General features: G+C 40.3%; 1 protein-coding gene across 2 annotated transcripts in view; it reads right to left on the bottom strand.

Moving 5' to 3' along the window:
• Nucleotides 1-274: 274 nt before the first annotated feature.
• The window catches only part of OCA2 (OCA2 melanosomal transmembrane protein), a 459,069-nt gene continuing 433,776 nt past the window's right edge, over nt 275-25,567 (bottom strand). For both annotated transcript variants that reach the window (XM_075590565.1, XM_075590564.1), the window contains 2 exons: nt 21,169-21,262; nt 275-1,024 (listed from right to left, as the gene is read on the bottom strand). In XM_075590565.1, coding sequence (XP_075446680.1) covers nt 937-1,024; nt 21,169-21,262 — 182 coding nt within the window. In that variant the 3' untranslated portion in view covers nt 275-936. The remainder of the gene's footprint in view (nt 1,025-21,168; nt 21,263-25,567) is intronic.

A 25,567-nucleotide genomic window follows, 5' to 3' on the forward strand; every position in this document is an offset into this window, starting at 1 on the left:
GCTGGCACGCCGAGCTGTCGGCAACGGCTCCTGTGCATGCGTGCCAATCATGGGAGGCCTCCGCATGCACGCCAGCTGCCATAACGCCTCTTCTGCCAGCAGTGACATCATTTCCAGGGCTGCACTTCAGCAGCATAGAAGGTTCACTTCAGAAAAACAAGGGATCGCAATAGAAAGCAAGTGTAACCCTAAGATGTCCTTGGGCATTTTACCTTTAGAACTTCTATATTCATTTAAAAAGCATTTGCAATGTAAGTACAGTAGGAATAAAAAAAATACAAGACCAAATGAAACCATTTGTTCGCCCTGGGGCCAGTCCAGTGTTTATTATTTTAAATTTAGACAATGGTACATTCTTTATTGTGTATAGTTTGCTTGTTTGCAGGTCTAAAATTGCAGCTTGGTACAGTCTGAACCGATTAATTAAACATTGAAAGTAACATGATGGCAAAGGAATATTATCCAGTGAAAAGAGATCTCCATTGTAATATATCGTCACATACACTTAGGACACAACATACCCCTTTAAGAAATGAGAACATGAGTACCTGTGTATTTGCAGTGCAAATGGCCACTAGGACATCTGAAAGTATGCAATGTTAAATTTATGTTATGTTGGTCACAATAAAATATAAAAAAAAAATTGGCTGGGTAAAACATCACATTTATTGCCAGTAAATAAGTTGGCCTATATAGGCATATTACATAACCTTTGTTTTGTAGATTTCTCTTCCCACTGTTGATTTGCACATTTGCTAATACAGTATGTCCAATTTTGTACATAGTTGAACATGGTCATGGATATCTACAGTAGGTATTCTTTTTTTGCCACCTTAGAATAAGGACTGCAATCTGATTAATGAAAACCAAGATGTAGAAAACCAAGGTGTAGAGCATATGAAAACCAAGGTGTAGAGCATCTTCTAGAGTTGTCGGCTAAGTGTTCCACCCCAATACGACATGTACGACCAGTAGATAACACATCCCAACTGTAGTGGAAACGATCATCATCGGGAATCCCAACCTGAGAATCAAACAGTAAAAGAAACAATTAGAATACTTTTAGGTAAAGCCAACAACATGCTTCTATACAGGGATGGAAGAATCCACCCACAATTGGAAAATTGATAGCAACATGTGGAGCTGCTGCAAAACATCTTCAGAAGCACAGATGTCAATCACTTCTCTCCTTCTTGAAGTCGCATCCCATAATGTCTTGCATAGCGCTATGCAAGGCATTGGTGGGACATGACTTCAAGAAGCCGAGTGGTAATTGACAGCACAGCCATGAAGACTCTCAGTAACAGCAGCATGCTTTTCTGCACCAGCTCCTATGGTGCTGTGCAGGAATGGATATGGATCTGTTTTCCTTTCTTGTGGATCCATATAGAACACAGGCAATGCACTTCTGAAACATTTGAAGTAGAGAAAACAATTTGTGCTTTGTTCTATTTACACCGAGTTGCCAAAAATCCCCATTGAAGTCCAAGTGGCTTTTTGGTCAAAAATAGCCTGAATAGCCACTACAGCTGAAATAGAATAATCAACTTAATGTTACCTGTGCTTATGAACAGCTTTTTCATTTTATATATTTAAATTAAGGGATCCCATAAATTGAATTCAAAATAATTTCCAAGATATTTTTTTATTTTTTATATTTGATCAGATGTTTTAAAGGTAGTTATGACACCTTTTATACTTTTACAATGCTTGGGGTCAGGCAGCACCAGAGTCCCATTGGACCTTTGGTACTTTCGCGCCATGTGATCACTTCCGCAGCAATCACATGAACTAACCAGGCCCGGATGTCGTGTAGGCTTCATTTCGGTTTTGATCGGACTCGTTAGCCTAATCACCACTGAAAAACAAGTGTTTGTGTTGTGCCAGGTACATCATAAGGGCACTGTTTAGGTGAATGCATCAACTTCTTAATAACAACTAGTTCCTCTTTGCACTTTGCAGACCTCACTAGTCTCATCTACCATCCTGAAGAAAAGAGATTTGTGAGGTCTTGAAAGTATATCTGCTGTATAAGGACCTTTAGGTTTGTACATTAAAATGTACCTCAGATTTGAATTAATTTACACCTACAAAATGTGAAGGGTTCATTTTTAAGATGGTTTAAAAGTAACTTACATTCCAAATATAAATCCAAGAGGAAGTTAAAGGATATTGCAAAGACTGGATAAATGAAAGGTGTCCATGTATTTAACAAAGCAAAATCAGATGCTGCAGCTTGTCAAAATGTGAAATTAATGCAGAGTCTAAATCAACATGAGAAAACCAACAAGCTGATTAAGATTGCAAAAAAAAAAGAAGTACTGTATGTGGTTCCATGTTGGCAACTACCTCCACAGGTACAGCATAAAATAAACAACCTTTCAAGTACAAAAAAAGTATGTATATTTACCAAGATTAAAATGTTATTCATATAAATGTACGGTCTCTAAGTTGGAAACACCACAAATCTTTTCATCTTGAGGCATCTTATGTGTCTTAAACCATATGCTGTAGAGAACCCAAGTGGAATAAGGTTTTAAAAATAAGTCAAAGATGATATAACACCTTCATAGCACAATGGAAACAAACTTGTTAGAAGCATCTCTCCAAAGTAAAGATGAAGGAGTGGACACCACAGATTTGATTCAATCTTTTTTTTATTTTGCCACGTGGGAACAAAAACAAAGTTTTGGGCGCAAAAGCAGGCTTTCAAGGTAGCCATTAGAGCATCTTCTATGCTCCATCTCAAATCAGAAGCACGCACCTGGGATGGATACCAAGATTGAGTTTACAGCCAAAAAACTGATAAATAGCCTATGGCTGTAAGCAGCAAACGGCTGCTACACTTGGACGGTTAAACACCAGAGACCCCAGGTTCCTTACAGTAGGTAAGGGTTTGTATCTACTCTGCTCATAGGGCTTGGGTAGGTGTTTTCTATGGAGAATAACAAATGATTATCCCAGTATTTGGGATGTCCAATAACACATTTGCATAAGAAAGTAGAGATTCCCTATAGGATGCACTAAGTCTCCACTAATAACATAAAACATAACTTTTAATTGATTTGTAGAGAGAAACCATATTGATTTCAACATATATGGAGCACAAACTGTAATTGAGGACGTGGGGTAGGTAGGAGGGAAAGCGGAGTGTGGCGATGTGTGCTCCAATGTATACTGGTGATGTGAAGCGTGACGTGCTCCTGAAAATATGAATAGAAAAGTGGAAGTGGGTGAAAGACCAATGCACACTGTGTATAAACAGACAAACAAATAGGTGCTGTAATTGGCTCCTTGCCAGGTGATAAGGAGGTATACATTAGTGCTTTCTCAAGAGTTAGAATACCTGTGCTGTCTAAGGCCTGGGACATAGTAGGATCAGCCTTGCTGACCCATGCTGAGGCACGCTCACGCTCACGCTCAGCACTGAGCCCCTGCAGCTGCAATGAGAGCGGCTTTAGCAGGGGCTCGCGCACGCTTCCGCACGCTTGCGGAAGCGAGTGTCTTACCTAAATTTTAGATTTGGCGCTCGCCGCAGCTCAGGGCCGGTCACGTGAGCGGTTCGCCCAATGAGGGCGAACCAGCTCCGTGACGTCACTGGCCCGCCCCCAGAGACGCCCACGGACGGCGTGCGCTCTAAGGCCAGGGAAATTTCCCTGAGCCTCAGCGCGCCTCCGCACGGGCAAAGTGTCTATGCCCGAGGCCTAAGGCTAGTGACTAACTCTTGGGGTCCAGATCTTGGTTTATTTGTCTGAGAAATAAAGTATCAGCCCCCACCACTGAATGCCCCCACGCTGCCTCGACTGTTACAGGGCTGAGACCTGCATCTTTGTCGTGCTCTTGACATGTCAACTGTGACGTCTTCGCTACCTGACGTGCATTTCGTTAATTCAGAACTTCTTCAGGATGCGGCCGATCCCAGTTACTCCCACATATTTATGCATTCCAGTTGTCAAGGTAACCCTTGGGCTCCTGCTGGTAATTTAGATTCATTCGTAACTATTGTTCCCGGTCATACTGATTGTTTTTGTGCATTCTACAGCAAGAATAAGGGAGCATATAGGGGAGGGGGCCCTTTAAAAACTCGGGAATGAGCCCTTGTATTAAAACCATATTAAATGAAGAGTGAGATTGTTGACCAGATGTTACCAAAATACCCCTACAGATATTTGTACGTGGATGCTATATTGGTCTCACTTAATATTAGTACGGTTAATTTGGGGAATTACTATATATATCGATAGATAGATAGATAGATAGATAGATAGATAGATAGATAACTCACCCCTCCCCACCTTTTTAACTTGGGAGGTTGTAGCATTTTGCTGAATGGACAGGACTCACTGTGGTTGTTTCCCTTCATACAGAGGCAAAAGGAAGGGTTCACAGTTTAGTGTTAGGACTTGTATTAATTTGGTTATACCATGACGTTGATATGCAGGCTTATGACGCTTTGGCCAACTAATTTTGGTTTTAACTAAATAAGCACACACAATCCCAGCAAGCTCTAACGCCCACACCCACCTAATCTTGACTATATGTAATGTCACAGAGTGCCACTGGGCTGTGGCAATTGAATATAACAAACGACAGGGGTGCCCAGTGCTAAAATCCAAATGAGAAAACATACAGTACAGTACATGGTGTGTGCTAATTTATTTCTGACTGGAATCAGTTGTATGGAGGTTGTGGCACCTCACCCAGAGCTCACGTCACCCTCCTCCTTTTTAATGGTGGATCTTCTCATCTTGCTGCAGGCAAGGAATCTATTATGATTCTTCCCCCTCATACAGAGGTATATGGAACAGTATGCAGTGTAGTGTAGGACTTGCACTTATTATGTTTTACCTTGACGATTTGGTGTGTAAGCTTATGATGCTTTGGCCAAAATATCCAACTAAAAAAACATATTTTATTATTATTAGTATTAGCATTATTATTAGTACGAAAGCATTATTTCTTGTAATTATTTCCATGTATGTTTTGTCATTTGGATGTAGCACTGGGCACCCCTATCGTTTGTTTAACTAAATAACCAAGTAAATAGTGTTATTATTGAAGTATTTAAACTTTATACTCATTACTTTATATGTTTTGACAATTGATTGTAGCATTGGCCACCCCTGTCTTTTGATAGTATACATTGGCCACGCTCAGTAGCACTCTTTTTGACATTATATACATATAATGTGGTGGGTGTTGGAGGTAGAGCGTTCTGGGAATGTGTATGCTATCAGTAATAGATTGATGTATATTGTGAATCACAGTTTTAGCTCCTTGCTGTTAAGTTGGTTTGTCTAAAACTGTAGTTTATGAGTACATGGTTGTAGCCAACCATATAAGAATCATTGGGACTTACAACAAACAATGTAGAAATATCAAAGATGTACTAGCCAGACATTGGCATGTCCTCTTAGAGGCTGACAATCTAAGAAAAAACAGCACCATTGATTACTTATAGACGCCCAAAGAATGCATTTATTATTATTTAATTTATGAAAAGAAATAAGAAGCAATATACAGTACAGTCAGAAGACATCATTAATGACCATTTGACAGCATAATACATTATAACTTCAAGTCAACAACCTCACTCTTAATTTAATATGGTTTTAATACAAGAGCTCAGTCCCAATTTTTTAAAGGGCACCCTCCCCTATATGTTCCCTTATTTGTGCTGTAGAATGCATAAATATAACAATCAGTGTGACCGGGAACAATACTTCGGAAGTAATCTAAACTACCAGCAGGAGCCGCAGGGTTACCTTGACAACTGGAATGCATTAATATGTGGGAGCTAAGAGGATCCGCCCACCCCAGAAGTTCTGAATGAACGAAATGTGCGTTGGGTAGCGATGACATCACAGTTGACATGTCACAAGCAAGACAGATGAACGTCTCAGCTCTAACAGTTGAGGCAACGTGAGGGCATTCAGTAGCAGGGGGCTTGAACAGTACTTTTAACACCTTTTTCCTTCCGGGATCAATTCACTAGGCAGGACAAGATAGTTGAACAAAATGCGGTTTATTCTGTTAAAACCAGCAGACATACAATGAAACATAAAATACAGTTAATACACGCATACTGGGGGTCTAGGGGGAGTCTCTAGCCTCACTAGGTGAAGGGTGCCTGCTTCAGAAGGCTTAGCCTGTCCGCTCCTCATCCAGGAACACCACAGTACTCGTTTCGGGAGAGCTACCTGGCTTTCCCCGCTGGTCGGATCTTCGTTGGATATTAGAACTTGGCCGCGTCTCTAGAACTTGTCCTCAGCTAAGCGAGTCTCTCCCGGCATCTCAATGCTCAATGCTATTACGAGCAAAGCACTTTTGAAAAGCCCACCAGTGCTTCACCGGACAAAGTCTAGGAATAGTCTGGTTCTATGATCGGGCAGTACCCTTACATAGACCTTGGTGTCCTATGTTCAACATGCAGAAGGGGCTGGCGACTAATCAGAGAACGGATCGTAACTGCAACAGTAAGTCAGGGTCTGGGGGCTCAGCTTGCTGCATGCATCTGAGGAGGGGGAGTATCGAGGGACTCAGGTAGCCAGTGAGCAGGAAATTTGAACTGGCCAATGAGAACCGTGCCTACAAGCAACGGCTTCCCCTGGTCAGCCTTATACCTCCCACTGGGTTGGCTCCACCAAGTCTGGGAGAGAAAAAAAAGAGGTCCCACCGTGGGGAGTCTGTCTCTGAACAATGTACTCCGCCGTTCCCCACTCACCAAATGACCCGACACCTCTCAACTTCCATCCTCCACTTTGATCCTCCATCTCTATGCAGACATCCTGGCTTATCGAATTACCAGGACTGTCTGTATAGAGATGAATACACATTTTAAAAGTACATTTCTTTCTCTACCTGAGGCTTGGGGTTTTAAAGAATAAAACTTGGATTTTGGTGGTGGGGAAAACAATATTTCATAGGGTACACATAGGGTATTAATGTGTACATGCGAACCGCAAATCAGACGTGACTTGCTGCTAGAATTATGGGAGAACCTGTAATGTTGCCCTGAAACATTTTACACACATTTTAATACTTTTTGCCCCCCAGTATACACTATTAGTGTCCCGCTCTTGAAGTCCCAGTTCTGTACCTAGGTTGGTTGAGGTACAAAACACACCTTGTGATAAGCTGATAAGCTGCCGTGGACCCACGGTTTTTAGGGGTAACCAGCCGGCTTCACCTTTATTATGAAGGCTGGCTACCCCCACCGTCACAGGGCTGATACTTTATTTTTCAGACAGATAAACTAAGATGTGGACCTCCAGAGGTAGCCACAAACCTTAGACTGCACAGGCATTCTAACTCTTGAGAAACACTAAACTATACCTCCTTACCACCTGACAAGGAGCTGATCACAGCACCTATTTGTTTGTCTGTTTATACACAGTGGGCATAAAAGCAGCATTCAAGCCATGCATGTGGGGAACACCGAAGTACCATTGTTCTTGATATCTTCTAGAAATAAGCCTAAGTATCGCACAAACTATTTTGATACTCCGGACGGGACTTTGATTGTTTTTTGTTAGATCAATTTGATCTGATTGAGGGAAGTACTACTGTACATGCTATGCATGTGGAAATGGGCCAGAAGAAAGGGTTCATCACCCTGAAACATTAGCGTTGCCCCCCTTGACACATTTTTGAATATTTTTGTGTTATTTTTTCTTTAAATTGTTTCCTTTTTTCCCCTTATCTTTCCCTGTTTATTTATTTTTTATGTTCACACCATGATTGTTTGCTTTGTCATCTGTATGCTATAATTGCACAGTATTTCACTTTTATACTATTTGACGTATTTCTAACTAAAGTGTTTTTAGGTGCGGTGTTGCCATTTACAGTATATACCTTCTTACCACCTGGCAAGGAGCTTATCACAGCACCTATTTGGTTGTCTGTTTCTTTATACACCGTGGGCATTGATCTTTCACCCACTTCTCTATTGATATTGTCAGTAGCACATCACATTTTACATCACCAGTATGCACTGGTACACACAGTGCCTCACTCCGCTTTCCCCTCCTTCCTACCCCATGTCCTAAGTTAGTTTGTGCTCCATAAATTTTAAAATCAATATGGTTTCTCTCTGAAAATCAATTAATAGTTATGTTGTATATTATTAGTGGAGGCTGACTGAATCCTACTGTACAGGGAATCTCTTTTCTCTTCGTGCAAATGCCCAATTTATTTCCCTGATTGCACCCCTCCAGTACGTATTTATTTACTAGCTGAGCAGTGACTTTTCTCAATATTGCACTTGTGAACTGTGAACACAATATGCTTCTTCAAAGTACTGCACTTAAAAACGGAATATATTTTGTAGTTCTAGTAGTGACAATCACTCAATAAAATGAGAGACGGCTCAATCTATCGGATTTAGAATGCCACAAGAAAATTTACGGCAAAGTTTCCTGATAGTTATTCATTCCAGTGCAAGGGTTTCCCATCAAGAAAACTAAACTGTGAAGACAACGTGTGTAAAGTAACACTACAACCTGCCAAACTGGATCTACAGCTGGTGTACAGAATGTAAATTATTTCATGTATGTAAACAATCTAACAGGGATCCATAATTCCATATTATGACCATTTATTTAAATACAATTGCATTTGTGTTAATCTTATAAAATCAGACTAAGTTATTGGTCTCGGTTTATATAGTTTTCAGGTAGATAGGATTCAATTACTGCCACCGTTTTGTGTTCTCCCTGCCATAACCATGAATTTGCCATAGTACTGTGAAGAAAGTAAACATTTATAGTGTATAAGATGCCCATAGTGTATTATTAAAAATAATGTCTGCAGTCTAAATGTGAAGAAAAGCTGTCTGTTACATTCTACAAAAGCGTGAAGAAAGAAGAACATTCTTCATATATGAAACTACACTGCACAGCTTTCAAAACCTTGCAGATTTATAACAAAATCCATTTTAAAGTGCCAGAATTATTTTTGTGAAAACGCATTTGAGTAAAAGATCTTCAGATTTCCCATGACTTTTAGATGTGCTATGCAGTAATTGATTTAAATGCGTTAATGCCCACTAGAGAAATGTGCAAAAATGAGTCAAGTAAAAACAAACAAAATAAACAAACAAAATAAACAAACAATACACTTTTGTTTAGGTGATGCACGAATAAAATCCAAATTTTGCCATCTTCACCAACTCTTAGTGGTTTGTCCCAATGCTTATACTGTAAGCACATTTGAATCAGTTATTGTAATATTTGATATACAGTATTCACAATAAGGGTGATACACTTTAGCATGCCTCCTCTCCCATGCAAATAAATGGGAATAAAATCATGCTAAAGTTTAGCACTGTTTTGTGGATCTGGGCCTGTGCGCATTAAGCATCAAAACAATATATACTGCAATTTATAGATTCCAGAAAAAGCAGGTGTACAATAAGTGATTTACATGAGTCTTCTTTTAATGGAGATCACCTAAATTGACATTTTCCAGATACTTGTTTTTACATTTCTGAATTCTTAGGTGGGAAACATCCAGAAAACAGATGTGCAACATTTTTGCTTAAGTCCATGTAGCAGACGAAATTTGCTTTTAACACAAAAAAATTGCAAAGCCCATTTCTGATCACACAATTGAGGAAATGTAACAGGTCGTCAAATGACAATACACTGCACTTTTTTGCGCATTTTTGAGCCAAGTGTGAACTTTTGTGAAAAGTGTGCAAAAACCCATAAGGGAATAATTGTTTTTTTGCTAAGCACATTTGAAGACATTTACACTTCTGTAATCCAGATGCCCAAGTATCTAAAGCAATTAATTAAATATAAATGTATGTATGAGTACCGAAAAATATTTCATTCAATCCTTTGATTGCAAATATTTATACATTGGCGCACCAAGACGCATCCATTTGGTACTCTTTTACGACATAATTGCTTTTAGCAATGCTTTCTTTATATATAGCCCCTCAAAAGTGCCTAGGACCATAGAAGGTACTGTCTCACTTTAAAAGGCCATTGCTTGAAAATGAAAATAAAAAGCTACAAGTGTAGCTTGTGCTCAGAAACAGTCAGAAACCCAGGTATACCTAAAATGTATGAGATAGGCCAAACTGCCTTGTACCATCATCACGCATACAGCTGCCGACTGCTTGAGTTAAACTGGGTTTAAACTTTATAAAAAGTTTAATTAACACAAAAAAAAACCCTGAACATTTTAAAATCATTCCACTCCTAAAAATGTGTGTTAACTACAAGAAAAAGGGCAGGGACAAGTTACTCTGACAATATAAATATTTTAAAAGAAAAAATGAACATGATGGAGAATGCTGTGAGAGCAATTAAGACAAACTGCCTGCAGAAAGCCAAAGAGTACAGTATGTGACACTGAAAGGCACTGGAGGGTAATCACCCCAGTCATTACACTGCAGCATGCTTTTCTATTTGTCTGATTCAAGGCTGCTAAAACGACTTGATAAATCACACTGAAGATTGCTCATCAAAAAAAAACACAGCTGAATTCATACAGATAGCATATCTAATGTATAAGTTACTGCACATTAGGACATTATCATACAGTATGCTCCACATTGACACACAATCTCTACATTCTCAATGTTCTTAATGACAACATTGCTTCCAATACATTCTGACAACCCCTCATAACTCCTTGAGTGCCTCATAACATAGTTACCACATCATGAGATCTGGCCCTACATGGGCCCTAAGACATAATAGCTATACCATTTGCTTTTTTCTCATTCTCTAGAGGAGATTGTGTTCCATTTTAATGAGGCTGAGTCCATAGAGAATCCAGCCATGTGGAGGCTGAGGGAAAGTGGGTGCTTTCCCTAGCCTTACTACACGCGCTGTCAGGGGGCGTGTCTATGGCCAGGACAGGGACGTCACAGAGCTGGTTCGCCCTCATTGGGCGAACCGCTCACGTGACCGACCCTCCGCTCCCCTCAGCACTGAAACTAAAAAAATTCTGTCTGCTACACCTCCGCACGCATGCGGAAGCGTGCGCGAGCCCCTGCTAAAGCCGCTCTCATTGCGGCTGCAGGGGCTCACTGACTAGCGTGGCTAAGCGCTGACCATGCCCGCGGCCATACTAAATGCGATCTGACCAGGGAAGGAAAGAACTCCTCTTCCCATTGCATCATTGCCATCACGATCATGTGATCGCAATATGCCAGAGAGGCTGTGGCACTTACAATTATATGTGTGCACTGTTTTTTATCACTTTATCTCTTTAGTCTGTGCCAATACAATTTCCACTTCACATTCTATCCACAGTTTCAGAAGACCATTAGGTATAGGCTGCATCTAGTTTGATAGATTCATATATTTACTATAATTGCACAATTGAATTCTATTATAATTGCAGTTGGTAGTGCTTTTTAGTTATTTCTAGCAGTTTGTTGTTATTAAATACATTTGCACCCATGCCACTACTATTGTTCTGTCTGAATAGTCACGGACATAAAAGACCATATTATCTTGATTTGCAAAATCAATATGCTTCTCTTTTTCATAGTTATATCACAACAGATATCAATCACATTAATGCATAAATCCTGTACAGAAATGTAAAAGATGTAAAAGAAATGTAATGTAAATGTAAAAGAAAAAAAAGCTTAATTCGCTGTGATTTTGGACATGCAATTTTTTTTATTATTTCCGTTAGGAAAATGGCGACATGTAAAGCTTTTAAACGGTTGCTAAACAAATCCTGTTAGAATAACATAAATATACTGCATCCTAAATGCGATAAAGTGACTTGCCCAAGGTCACCAGGAGCCAACTCTGGGAATTAAACCAGGCTCTCCTGCTTCAAACTCAGTGCCAGTCAGTGTCTTTATTCACTGAGCCACTCCCTCTCTCTCCCATGATTATGGAAATCATTTTTGGACGCGTAACATTTAAAAAACCTTTCCATATCATCCAGGGTATCAGAGGTGTGCTCCTTTTTGATCATTGGGGTCTGTCCCCAAGATATTTGGAGGGAGGTTTAAGGGGATATACTACTAAATTTAACTTCTCCTTCGCCCTTATTTTAAGTTTTTCCCATAATTTGGTAAAAATCCAAACCAACCAAATTTATTTTTGGCACACCCAAACGTTTTTAGATCCAAAACTATGTTGAAAACAAAATAATTTTGAGAACTAAAACAAGAGTAGAAGTGTCCAACTTTCACTTTTATATGACAGTACAGTCCAAGAAATAGTATTCATAGGAGCCAAGTACATCTCCCATCAGTTCACACTTGCACAAATAGGAAAGGTTGGAGTTTGGTTAATGATACTGGCGCTACATTTCTAAAAGTCTGGATATTGTGGCTAGCGCAAACAGACATTTCAGGAGCAGACAGTACTTCAATTTTGCTATGATAAAGTCAGAAACGTGTTCTCCGCTGACCCGCAGGAGCTGGAACTAAGGAGCTGTTGAGTCTTAGGAGAGAGATGTAGGACCAGGGTGCAGAGCCACAAGCCACGTGGGAGGAACTGCCTAGAAAAATGTAAGCTCAGAAGAAGACGTGAGAGAAGATAAAGAGGACGACCTTTATTAACCCTTATTGTGAGCCTTGTTACCCCTTCACCATCATAAGAACGTAGTGGTTGTGAGTTCCTGCCGAGGACAGTTCCAGGACTATTGGGACTAAGCCCCGGTCAGGCGTTTCTGCTGAATCTCAGTCAAGGACGTCCGGAACAAGGTTTGTTGTGTTTCCAAGGTTTTATCCAAATAAACCCCATTTTATTTCACTGCCTTGTTTTGCCTATTGAATGATTCCTGAAATATACATGTGTTAAAGGACCTGGTCTACCGTGACAGTTACTATCCCCAGTAGATAAAAAAAATGCTCTGTCCCATAGTAACATTTGCCGGAGAGGTTTGTGGATTACCTAAATCTGTTATTGCATCTGTGGGACTCATGTGTGTTACTTGTCATGGCATATACTGCTACTGTACAATAGTGTGACATTGTTTCTCTCAGATAACATTCAGTGGTGCATATCATCACAGGGTGAATAGTAGCATTGTTGTAGAATATCGCAACTTATGCCACAAGAGGGGACAATCAAGCCTGCTACAATTGTAGCTTGTTTCACTTATTTAAACCTTTTTAGTCCAAGCATTAAAATGTGGTAGACATTCTTGTTTACTTCAGTGGAGGTGCGATGGAAATTATTAAATACCTGAAGGTTTCTGTGGGGCCCAGATGCCTTTACTGTACATCCCTGGGCCTTCTGTAAGCCATCAAGGGAAAGGCCTTTGGCGTTTATTGAATTTGGGACTTAACTGTGCTTGGTATACAAAGGTCAATGTACTGTTAAATGAGACAAGCAAGATAAAGATCATCACATACTCATTCTTTGAGCTCACATCTTCCTCTGTATACCTCATGTATACAATACACAGACAATTAATGCTGCTAGAAGGATTTTCCTTTTGTAGTTCTATAAATATTAATTTTTCTCCCACTATTTTATTTGCCTTTACTATAAGGAAATGCAATTTTATATACATTTGCCTTCCTAAGTCTACTGAATGTTTTGTGGATGCCCATGCCTAATATTTCAAAGATTGTATATGTACTGTACAGTAGTATAAACTAAATTATCAAAGGGAAAACAGTGGGACATCCTATTAATTCTTCACACAAGTGGGATTGACAGGCCAGCTAAAAGCATTGCTTTGCATGCTTTATTGGTCACTGTTTACAAAAAGGGATAAATTGAATGTCCTACTGTGAATAATTTTGTTAAAAGTATATGTCACAAAAATTCCAGAACTCAAACAATCAGTGTTCTGAGAAATCTGAATACTGTATGTACATTTTTAGGAGCACAAATTAATAGACCTTACGTTTAAAGCATGCTGATGGTATTAAAATTATAACTTACAGAGAACAGTTTTTGTGAACATTACATTTCTTTCAGTATCAATCAAACATTATGGCATATTCCTAAAGAAAGAAACCCAGCGGGTTTACCATCCCCTGCAGCCCCTGCCAATGGTGTATTACTTTTGTACGTTGTGCAGAAAAGAAATGCACCGCTAAACCTCAACTAGAGTCAATGTTAATCGTACTTTAGCCATTAGTCACAAAATTACCATAGCATTTGAAATTAGATTTTCCATTATTAAAAATATAAACAGAAAAAACAGGTTTGACGTTAGTCAGATAGGTGTTCTTTAAGGCACCCTGTGACTTGTATCCTGTTAAAGTGGCTTTATTTAGAAGGCTGACTACCTGACTGCATCACTTGGAAAATAAAAGGAGCATGCATCAATTAACACAGGGGAGAACAAACCTTTCCACGTGTGCACCCCTGCCTGCTCTCCTCGATGCCTTGAGGCCCCCCCCCCCCAGCTCGGCCCCGACATCAAATGACATGCAGGGTCTTGTTGCCATGGTAACGTGACATCACATGACAACGCGTAGCTGGAAAGGACGTGTGTTATAGAGGCCTCGCGTGGTCCCCCCCGGGAATTAAATTTAAATGCCTGGGGGGAGAGCACGGGACATCTATAACTACTGTGCCTCCTACACCCCCCGAAAATCTAGCCGGCCCCCGTTTGTACACCCCTGAATTAACACATAGAACAATTCCTGCATTCCTACCAATTGGGCTAAAATATACCAGTGATATTTTTACATTAGAACCTAAGTCTGTGTAACAAAGGAGTCATTTGGTTGCATCTTTTGATTAAAACAAGATTCATGCCTGCCAACATCGTCAAGGTAAACTCTGTTTAGCAGGTACTTAAACTACATTATACAATTTCTTAATGTCCTATAGACTAAACTTTGTTAAGTATGTGAAAGTGCCCTGAAGGGGTTAAATAAATGAAGCATGTGCTAATTAATTTGTGATATGGTGCAATTAAAAGCTGGCCAAAGCCAGTAACAAAGTTACCACATTATAAAGGTAAACTGATAGTGTACAAATTCCCTACTCTTCAGTGGAGGGTGAAGTGTAGATGGACAATGAGGTGTATAATAACTTTATGCTACTTGAAGAATTGGTAAGGAGCTCTATCCTGAAGGGAGGAACCATAATCTCCAAGGAACTGTTTAGTAAAACAGGAACCAGCTGAGCCAAACCCTACCGCCCGAGCGATGGGCACACTATGGCTGGAGGCGATGGGGAAGCATGGCAGACATTTCACCAGGTCGGTTTGCCCTCATTGACTGAGCCGCTCATGTGACGCATCCGCCGTGCGAAAAAACTAAATTTGTCTTTTAAGAAAAATCTGTTGCGTGGTCGCTCTTCATCGCGCCCGCACTCGTGCTAAATTACACACACAGCGTGCTTACTATAAACACAGCCTTACACAGACTTGGCTTTTAAATGTAAAAATGTCACTAGTATATTTTAGCCCAATTGGTGGGAGCGCAGGAATTGTTCTTTGTTTTCCATAAATGTACAGTAAGGCCAATCCTTTTATCAGCTGCATACTTCACAAAGGTAGGAGCGCAGGTAATATGTACAGTATTAATTAACACATAAAAGTTTTAACTAGTTAGTTCCATTTTTTAAACTCCACTATTACATTTTTCCAATTCTCAGACTGTATTAAAGGAATAGTCTCCATATCATAACAGAGATGTCAACCTGAGATGGAAATAAATGAGATTTCAGTGTTTTGGATCAAAAAATGCATCTTGGGGGAAATGTAATTGTTCTCAGTGAGAACCACTGGTCTATGAGACTGCTGATGGTATGAGACAGGTCTGTCAACTGCACGTGCATGATATACTGTATATTCAACATAAAAATCACCACGTCAGTAAAATGTTATGAATGTCACCTCATTTGTGTCAGAAGCTTCAACGGGGAGAGTTATGGATGTTCCATTAATAGCCCACTTGTATCTAATCACTAAGTCTTAAAATTATAAAACATATACAATCTTATTTTCTCTATAAAAATACTGAAGCCCTCTATTATTAAAATACACAACTATTTTAAAACTTTCGTGAGAGTAATACAATGCAAGAAAAAGTTGTAGCTGGTAGGCCACCAGCTGTGCCTCAAAAGCTAAAATGGCCCCCAGGTGCCATCTGTCAACGTTTGATGGTCCTAGAGGGCCAGCTAATCTATTTTTCTTTTTTGTAATCCTTTTTCAAGACGAATCCGGTCTAACTACAACTTAGTATAGCAAATAATTGTATTATTTATTGCAAATATTTACTATGTAAAAGTATTGTAGAAAGTACCAGAGGCAAAATAAAGTATGTACAGTAACTAACAATGCTGCTTGGCTGATCTAGTGTTTAAACACCAAGAGAATATGGCATTAAATGTATTGCAAAACCAATATTAAAGCTTACAGCTTTCTGACACGTTTGATACTTACACAATGATTATATATACAGTTGTGTGAAAAAGAAAGTACACCCTCTTTGAATTCCATGGTTTTACATATCAGGACATAATAACAATCATCTGTTCCTTAGCAGGTCTATAAATTAGGTAAATACAACCTCAGATGAACAAAAACACAGGACATATTACACTGTGTCATGATTTATTTAACAAAAATAAAGCCAAATTGGAGCAGCTATGTCTGAAAAACGAAGTACTTTTTTGACCTTTTGAAAGGTCTTGCACATGCGCAGTGTTCCCAAAGGGTGCTGCAGCCATTACGGGAGCAATCGCATGCTCAGGAGGCACAGACAGCGGTGGCCATTACAAATAGAAGTCCACAGGGGAACTATATGCCCCATAATGCTTAGGGGCTGCATAGCATGTGAGCACAAAACAGCCAATCGGGCTGCAGCAATCTCCTGCAGCCAGAGAGATACATTTCGCACACTGGGATACGCCAGTCAGTCAGACCTGGGACACCAGAAAGGTAGAGTATGCGTTTGCAGGGTGTCAGTGGCCCCTGCACTAGGCCAGAGACCCCCTTAGGCCCCAGCTAGACCCCGACTCACCTCAGCTTGTGGTTGCTTCAGGGACAGGCCCATCAACTAGGGACACTGCCCCTGTAGTACCAGTGTGAGGAACACAGCCAGGACGCAGCTCCATCCTGTCCTCCGGTGGTCTGGGACCAGACCATCAGCTACCTATGAGACACTCCCTTTAGTGTGGGACGTCAAGCTGGATACCACCCAATGCAGAGGCGGACTCGTCGCTGACAACTACCATTGCTGAATCAGTGGATCCTATCCTTTTCGTTGTGGTGTTACCGGGTGCTGGAGTACCCAGCAGGTACCAACAAGTTCACCAACTATACTCACGCTAGTGGGGCAGCACTGTCTCACACACTTCGATGGGTGGAAACCAGAGTGGTTGGGTGGTTGGGTGTCACACACACACACGCAAGCACACACTCATTACTCACATTCAGGGACTATTTAACACCTCAAGTCATAAATCGCATACTACACAGGGGGGAGGAATGGGCTCTAGTCACATTCCAAGATGCACTGTTTTTAAGTGAAACCTTGCCTGCTTTATTCAATTGAACATCGCCGGAAAAAGAGATCAGTGTATCTCGAAAGCTCGCACAAATAAAAGCATTTCATTAGCCAGAGAACGGTATCGTCTATTCATTTTTTATTATTTAAGCTCGGCTAACACGGTACAGATACCTCTACATAATATATAAATAAATTATATATATATATATATATATATATATATTTATTTATTAAAAATATATTAAAAAAATTACAAAAACATAAAATCACAGCGCCAATGTTTAATGAAGGATAAAGGTATGTACTAGCTTAATGAGAGAGAGAGGTATGTGGCTAATAGTCCATAATGTATAGCAATAGTACCAAAACAAACACACAAGCAACATATATGACATGGAATGGGGATCTAGGAAAGGGAATGGGAAACACAAGGAAAAAACGCGAGGAAGGAAAGCCAATTGAAAAAATTAAAAATATTGAATAAAACACCTGAAGTAAAAATAAAACACTAGAACAAACGAACAGCTATCCACAGGAACAACCACCTTCCTCAAAATTTCCATATAACAAAAAGGGACAGCGTGGGCTCCATAGTGTAAATAGTAAAGGTTTAATATACATGAGCTAAAAATGTGTGGACGCACATCACGGAGGGGCCCGGCTATATGAACAGAACAGTTTGATTGCAGTCACAAGACTACAGCTTCATACCAACAGATGAAGAACGGGTTACTTGAGCTCTATCCGATGTGCATGTCCTAGCTCATTGTTGTGAGTGAATATTTTTTAGCCTGTGTATATTAAACCTTTACTATTTACACTATGGAGCCTGCACTGTCCCTTTTTGATATATATATATTCATGGTCTTTCTAATTAATTAATAGATTTTTGGACTATATAGGGGGCGAGTATGCACCCATCCCTTTTCCTCTGATGAAGTCGCCATCCTATTTACGACAAAACGCATAAGGGCGTGTAACAGGGGAGTAATCCCTGTTCAAGTAATGTGCCTTTAATCTGGCAGTGTGGTGGTTAACTGCTGGTAGTCAATTAATAAACACCACCTGCCTGATTGCTTACAAAAGCCTGTCTGTTGAGACAGGAAGTGACTCCTTAGCTCTGACTGAGAGCTGACCTTTGGAGAGACAGAGGAGTGTTCTTGAGACTCCCAGGAGAGTCTGACCAAGAGAACACACATCTCTGGAGCTGACCGGTCTTGAGCTCTGCCCAGCATAGCTGATTGCAAGACACCAAATAAGACTTCTAAACCTGGATGCTGATATTTTCTGTGCACGCACGGGTGCGGTTCCAGGAGAGCAGAGAAGCTTACTCTGCAGCAAGAAACAGATAAGACTTTCATAATTAAGAGACTGCTTATATCTGCTTATTTCATGCTATATGTTTTGGGGCTGCAAGACATGCTTGACTTATGGAGTTGTGAATTAATTGCATGGTATTTTCACTAGAGATACTCCCAAGTGAATAGAAGCTTTGTTCCCCCCCCTGTGTTTGGATGATTTCCTGATGAAAAGGAAAAGGCACAATAAAGCCTATTATAATTTCACCTTATAAAGTCTCCAATTGTGTACCTCTGTGAACGTCCGTCTACAGGGCGCTATTGGCAACACTAAGCATCCAGCTCACTGAGCATCTGTTGAATCGGAAGGGAACTGTTTTGCTTCGGAACCAGGTAATTGTGTTCCGTTCAGCCGGGGGGCTGTTGAGTGGACCCACATCACGGAGGTACCCGGCTGTAGGAAGAGACTTACACGCATGCAGCCATGAGACGTCAGTTCCTGACCTACGGAGATACCACGGATGAGGGGTGTTCTTGTTCGATGCGCATGTTCTACCTCAATGCTGTGAGTGAACTGATTTTAGCTTGTGATTAATAAAACCTTAACTATTTACACTATGGAGCCTGTGCTGTCCCTTTTTTTTTTTATATTCAAATTACTGCAGAATACGCAAACTTCATACTGCCCCTCTCAAGACTAATTATGAATAGCAGCATATAGCGTAGATGTACAATTTAGTTACGGACATTCCAAGCATTCTCCCAAATCCTTTGTGACCCCTGTAAAGTACATTTCATAACGTTCAACTGCACGCTTATCCTACTCTAAATTGGACATGGGATATAGGGACAAGGTTCTATCTAAAGGTAGCCCATTGCGGATGGCTGCTGTTACAAACATTTGCTCACCCTGCCAAAGCAATGCAAATAAGTATCCCTATCATTGTTTGTTGAAAAAAAACAAGCGACCATTATGGAAATTTGCCTTTTAAAGTTGCTTGTCTATACATGCTGACTTTTAGAGGTCCAATAGTTCCTTAAATTCCCTTTTCAGAAGATTTTACTTGTTTACCTAGACTCCTCCATATGCATTGAAATATGCTCAGATGTCTGTTTAATGCCATGGATGGGCATTTGAATGACTCTTTTTTTTTTTACATGTATCAGCACTATAAATAGTTCTTCAAAACACGGTCACAATTAATGCAGTAACTGTCCAGAGCACCCTGCTGCACAGTAGCTCATCTTTAAGCAAGATTCACTTATAAACATGTGGATCTCCATGGCAGAGAATGTTTCCATAGAGCCATCAAGATGCACTTGATTACAGCTTAATGATGGCAGGCTTAAATGTGCCAGTCTAAGTTAAAATGTTTTATTACATAAAAACAGTTGCTAAATAACTACAAATTTGTGAAATGTGCTGCTTTCAAATGACTGTCAATCTGCCACCGAGTAAATAAAACTTGAAACTCCTAACATTATCTTTATAAATGCTACACATTGGGCATCGTTGTTTAGACAAGACTGGCATACAGATGAAAATATGGCATTTGCACAACCGATTTGAAAATAGTACAGTAGGTGGTAGTCTTATGCATCCTTGTGAATGGAGATAAGCTACTGTATGCATTCCTACATCCCCATCGTTCCTTTATGGATATGTTGTTGAAGTATGTCTCTGCATAGTGTTTCTTTGGAATTGAGTACATCGGTCCCTATTATCTCTGTGTAATGTTGTTGCCATCTGGAAGTATGCTAGCGGCACAGTAGTTGTTGCATAAGACTTTAATTGGTTTAATTCAAATCATACTCCCTTGTCTTCAAATGTGCTTTGCTAAATATTTCATGATTTTCTCTTAAATTTAGCATTTCCACAAATTTTTTGTAAAAGGTCACAGTACTCAAGATGACAACAATTTTGACAGAATTTCACCAAAATGTTGCACACCTATACAAATATAGCAATATATAAAAAGGTACGTGTGACCTGAATTTAGGATCATGTAATCTGCACCTTTACTTTTAACGCGTCACCCCAAAAATTGCAAATGTTTACAGGAAATAACATTTGCCAGGTTTATACACTTCAGCAAAAATGTTGCACGCCTAATTGATTAAGCTCTAATCTATCCCTTCAACCTCCATGTCCCTGAAAGCTCTACACCTATAAGTATTTAGACAATGATGTATCCCTTTAATAAAGACTCTCCAAGGCCGAGAAGCAGCATTATGCATTTATATGGTCATAGATCTATAATATAAAACAGTCATTTTGATTTCAGTCTGCTACTGCTTCACAAGTGTAATTTGGCTTCTTAGAACAAGTACTACTGTAGATTAATCACGCCAATGGTGGATATCATAGGAGTTTTAACATTCTGAATTAGTCGTTTTACAAATGAATTGCTTTTAGTCAAAACACTAAACCCAGGTAACAATTAATTGAAAAAACAATACCTAAAAAATTCCATGAAAGAAAATCCGTATCCGTGTTGTTCTGCAATCCCAGCACACACAACATTAGCAGAGGCTCCAATCAAGGTTCCATTTCCTATGGAAGAAAACAGATGTTTGAATGAATGGTTTTAGTAAGTCAGTTTATATCAAATAACACTGATCACAGATTAACACAACTAATGTATACATATAGCATTATAAAAAGTCATCAGATACATTACCAAAAAGCCACACTGCCAATTGCAATTTTGCAGATTTTTCCAACAAATAATTTTTTGGGATTATGGACCTTTCTATATATTTTTTAACAAATATCCTAAAAGGTCTATTTTATAACAAAGTATGGATAAAAGTAACCAATGGTTGTGTCAGAATAACTTGTAATTGCACAGAGAGCAATCAGCCTCATCTCACATGGTCAATTAATGATAAGATTTGTAGATACCCTGGATGTTGATTTAGTAAGTGTTGTTCAAAAGTCTGAATTGTTGTGATAACTTCCTCTACCTTTTCAAAAAAATTCCTGACTTGCACCTTTTTCTGCCACCTGTATAACACATGACACTTGCAATTCTATTCTGGTTAACCTTTATCATCACACCTTCCACATAGACATACAAATAACTCATATCCTGCTTTCACCATGAACATAGATCAGATACATCATAAAAATATACTTGACATATTATTTCTAAAGGTTAAGTGGAGTCCACTGCATGCTAGTCTAAAATGTACACAACAGATACCACATCCTAAAATAATAGTGGGAGAACACACAAACAAATACCCCTTCTGGTGTACTATCTTTCGTTTTAACAGAAGAATATTAAAAGCAACAATTATCTGCTCACTAAAGCAGTGCTTAAGAACAGCACATAGACCATGATGATCTTGGTTCTCACCTGCCAACCATTGATGTAGGTTGCTTATATCGCTTGCATCGCCGTACACTGAGCGCTGGTGGACCAGTGAACCTCACTGAGTGAAGAAGTACCCAGATGGAATGGCCTCACTCAGCCATGTGGTCCACCAGTTTTCCGGAGTGTGATGCCATCAAGCTGTGACTCTGCAAGTGTGAAGGAAGACACAGGGTCTTGCAACACAAATGGCATACTTACATATTACAATTTGGCACACACCCAGGGGAGTGGCAAACGCAGTTTTGTGTCTGGATTCTCTTTCAAAGGAATTTGCCAATGCCCCTTTGTTAGGTCCAAAGTGGTTATATAGCCCGCCTCCCATATGGAATCAAGCAATGCGTCCACTCTGGGCATTGGGTACGCATCAAACTGCGAAACCACATTGACCTTCCTTAGGCCCACACAGAACCGTATTTTCCTATCCATCTTGTGTACCATTACAATGGGACAGCACCAGTCACTATAGGATTCCTCCATAATGCCTAATTTTAACATTACACTGACTTCTTTCAGGAATAACGCTTTCCTGCTCTCAGGTAAACTGTATGGGCGAGAGTGTACTTTTACCCCGGGCTCTGTGTGTGTGTGTGTGTGTGTATTATATATATATAATATATATATATATATATATATATATATATATATATATATATATATGTAACGGTGTTTTCCCTGGGCCCTTCTGATCCTGACCCATATGTAGAAAATCCCCCCATTACATGGATGTGTATGTTGTGGGCACCTGCTGGCTTACAGGACTCCTGAGTCTCCCGCTGGGTTGGTATGGGGATATCAGCATGACAGGCATCTGAGATAGTGCGTTAGAGTCCTACTCACGTACGATGCAGAGCCTCCACCCCATCAGGATCTCTGCAGCCGCAGGGGGATGTATCTGATGGGGACCTCCTCTGTGGTACCTCCTTCTGCAGAATGACTCCACACTCACACAGAAGGGGTGTAGTGAACAAGGACATTTTTATTGTCATCTTATTAGGCAGACTGCCCCTCATCGCGGTCGTGCTCAGCTGCTCATCATGTTGAGGTCCCCCCCTTCCGAAGGTTCCTTCTCCTCTTAATAGAGAGGGTTCACCTCTCCCCTAAGGGAGATCACCATCTGAGATCAGGTCCCTGAACACAGTGTGTAGTCAGCTAGCACTAGAATCTGACAGCCTCGAACTGCTGCAGACACTCCACCTTGAACTAGAACATCACACTAACTTTTGGCAGTGCTGTGTCTTATATAGACTCAGAAAACAGACACACCTCTGTGTCACTAACAGTGGACACAGAGCATGTTGTCACTTCCCTTGTTACATATGACACCTCACCAGGGTGTGAGGGCAAACCTCCATGATTGTTGCTGGCACCCCTGCATACTTACCAGGATTACTGCCAGCATGAGAAAGAGATGTACACCATTTTTACACATGGCTACATCTATATATATGTCTATATATACAGGGCTGCAGACCTGTTTAAGACATGTGAATGTGCTCACAAGTAATATTTTTATATGATATATATATATATATCTATATATAGATATATATCTATATATCTATATATATAGACATATATATATATATATATCATATAAAAATATTACTTGTGAGCACATTCACATGTCTTAAACAGGTCTGCAGCCCTGCTTTTCGCCATTATCACCCAGCATACAGTGCTTCCACTGCAGCAAGGGATTCTGGGACATGACATGCAAATGGGCACACAGTGCCACCTTTTATCTCAGGTCCACATTACATGGAAAACCCTTAAATCTGCGCATGCTGCTTTAAACACAGATTTTAAACATAGCCTGGGATGAGATGCAAAGCCAATAAACCCACTCACAGACAGACTGTTTTGACCTTGTGGGTCTCATCAGTGTGAGGTTGGTTGTACTGGTTTTGCAATTTGAGACATGAGTAGGTCTTCACCACACATTATTTAAGTTATACACATATACTGCAAACAGACGCCCCCCGCCCGTTGGACGTGGATTGGATCCGGTTAAGGGATGCACCTGCTCCCGGTCCTGGAATCCGATCTACAGCTGTCTTTTTCTATAGGTAGCTGGAAACCCAGATCTATAATCTCATCGTTCGGGTGGATGAACAAGGATTCCTCGTTTAACAGACCTTCACATAGTAGATTTGGTTACCCGCCTTGGGCCATGGTTTAGGTATCTCCTAATCACATCCCCCATATGACGTAGAACCTCAAAAGGCTCCTGTCACGTCGCCAACTACTTACACTCACCACTGGGAAGCAACAGAATCACCCTACACTGGCGACACACTTTATTCGAGCTCAGCTAGTCCCACGAATTCGGGTATAACCGGGTGTATTGAGGTTTGTGACTGTTTTCTGCCCGAGTGCATTGGGTTATTTTCCAAGCAGGGATTGAAGCATTTTATTCCCGCTGGCTGCAATACTGCACAGTATATATATATATACTGCATTACAATTCATGAATTTATGCCATCTGGTAGACACGCGAAGCATTGCAGCCTATTAAATCCTAATCATTATCATTTAACAGATCAGCCGCCCATCAGCCAGGCATGAACCCAGGCTGGGAAGGCAAATGCAACGGGGCTTGTCAGAGGTGAGGAGCGGCGCATTCCAGGTATCTGCCAGGTACATACCGGGTATTTGCTCGAATAAAGTGTGTCGGTGCAGTATCTCCGGGTTGAAACACAATTACGTGGGCATTTTGGTTGTAATACTTTTCCTGTGCATGCTGTGAGTTCCGCATGTTCTCCTTTGCGAAGTGACCACCTAACTCTAGTCGCTCTATGAGTTCCATTACATATTGGAGTATGTTTTTAGAAGCTGTCCCTCTCAAGACTCTTAAGAGATCTAAAATTCCCCGTAGTTCTTCCCATATAATAATTTGAATGGGGAAAAGCCTTTAGCGGATTGAGGTACTGCTCGGGCTGCAAAAAGTAGAAAAGGAAGCAGTTCATTGCCGTCTCTTTTCTCTGAAGTAACAAACTTCCTAAGAATGGATTTTACGTTCGGTTGAACTTCTCCACCAACCCATCGTTCTGTGTATGGTAAACCAAAGTTCTTACTGACTTGAAGTCCAACAGCTTCAGGTCCTCCTGTATCAGCTTAGACATGATGTCGGTCCCTTGATCCATCAAGATCACTCTGGGAAAACCTACCCTAGAGAATAATTATATCAAATAATTGGCTACATTCCTGGCTGTAGCATTTCTCAGGGGAAAAGTCTCTGGATATTGGGTGGCATAGTCTACTATCGCTAGGATAAATCTATGTCATTTCAGTGAGTGGTCTAATGGGCATAGAAGGTCCATACCCACTCTCTCAAATGGAACGTCTACCACAGGGAATCAATGGAGCAGGTTTCTGCTTCTTCTAACTTGTTAGTTGGCACTCAGAGCAACTCACACAAAGCTTACCTATATCTGTAAAGACATTTGGCCAGTAGAATCAGCACAAAATATAGCCTAAGG

Source organism: Ascaphus truei, chromosome 3 (assembly GCF_040206685.1).
Source record: "Ascaphus truei isolate aAscTru1 chromosome 3, aAscTru1.hap1, whole genome shotgun sequence".
NCBI lineage: Eukaryota > Metazoa > Chordata > Amphibia > Anura > Ascaphidae > Ascaphus > Ascaphus truei.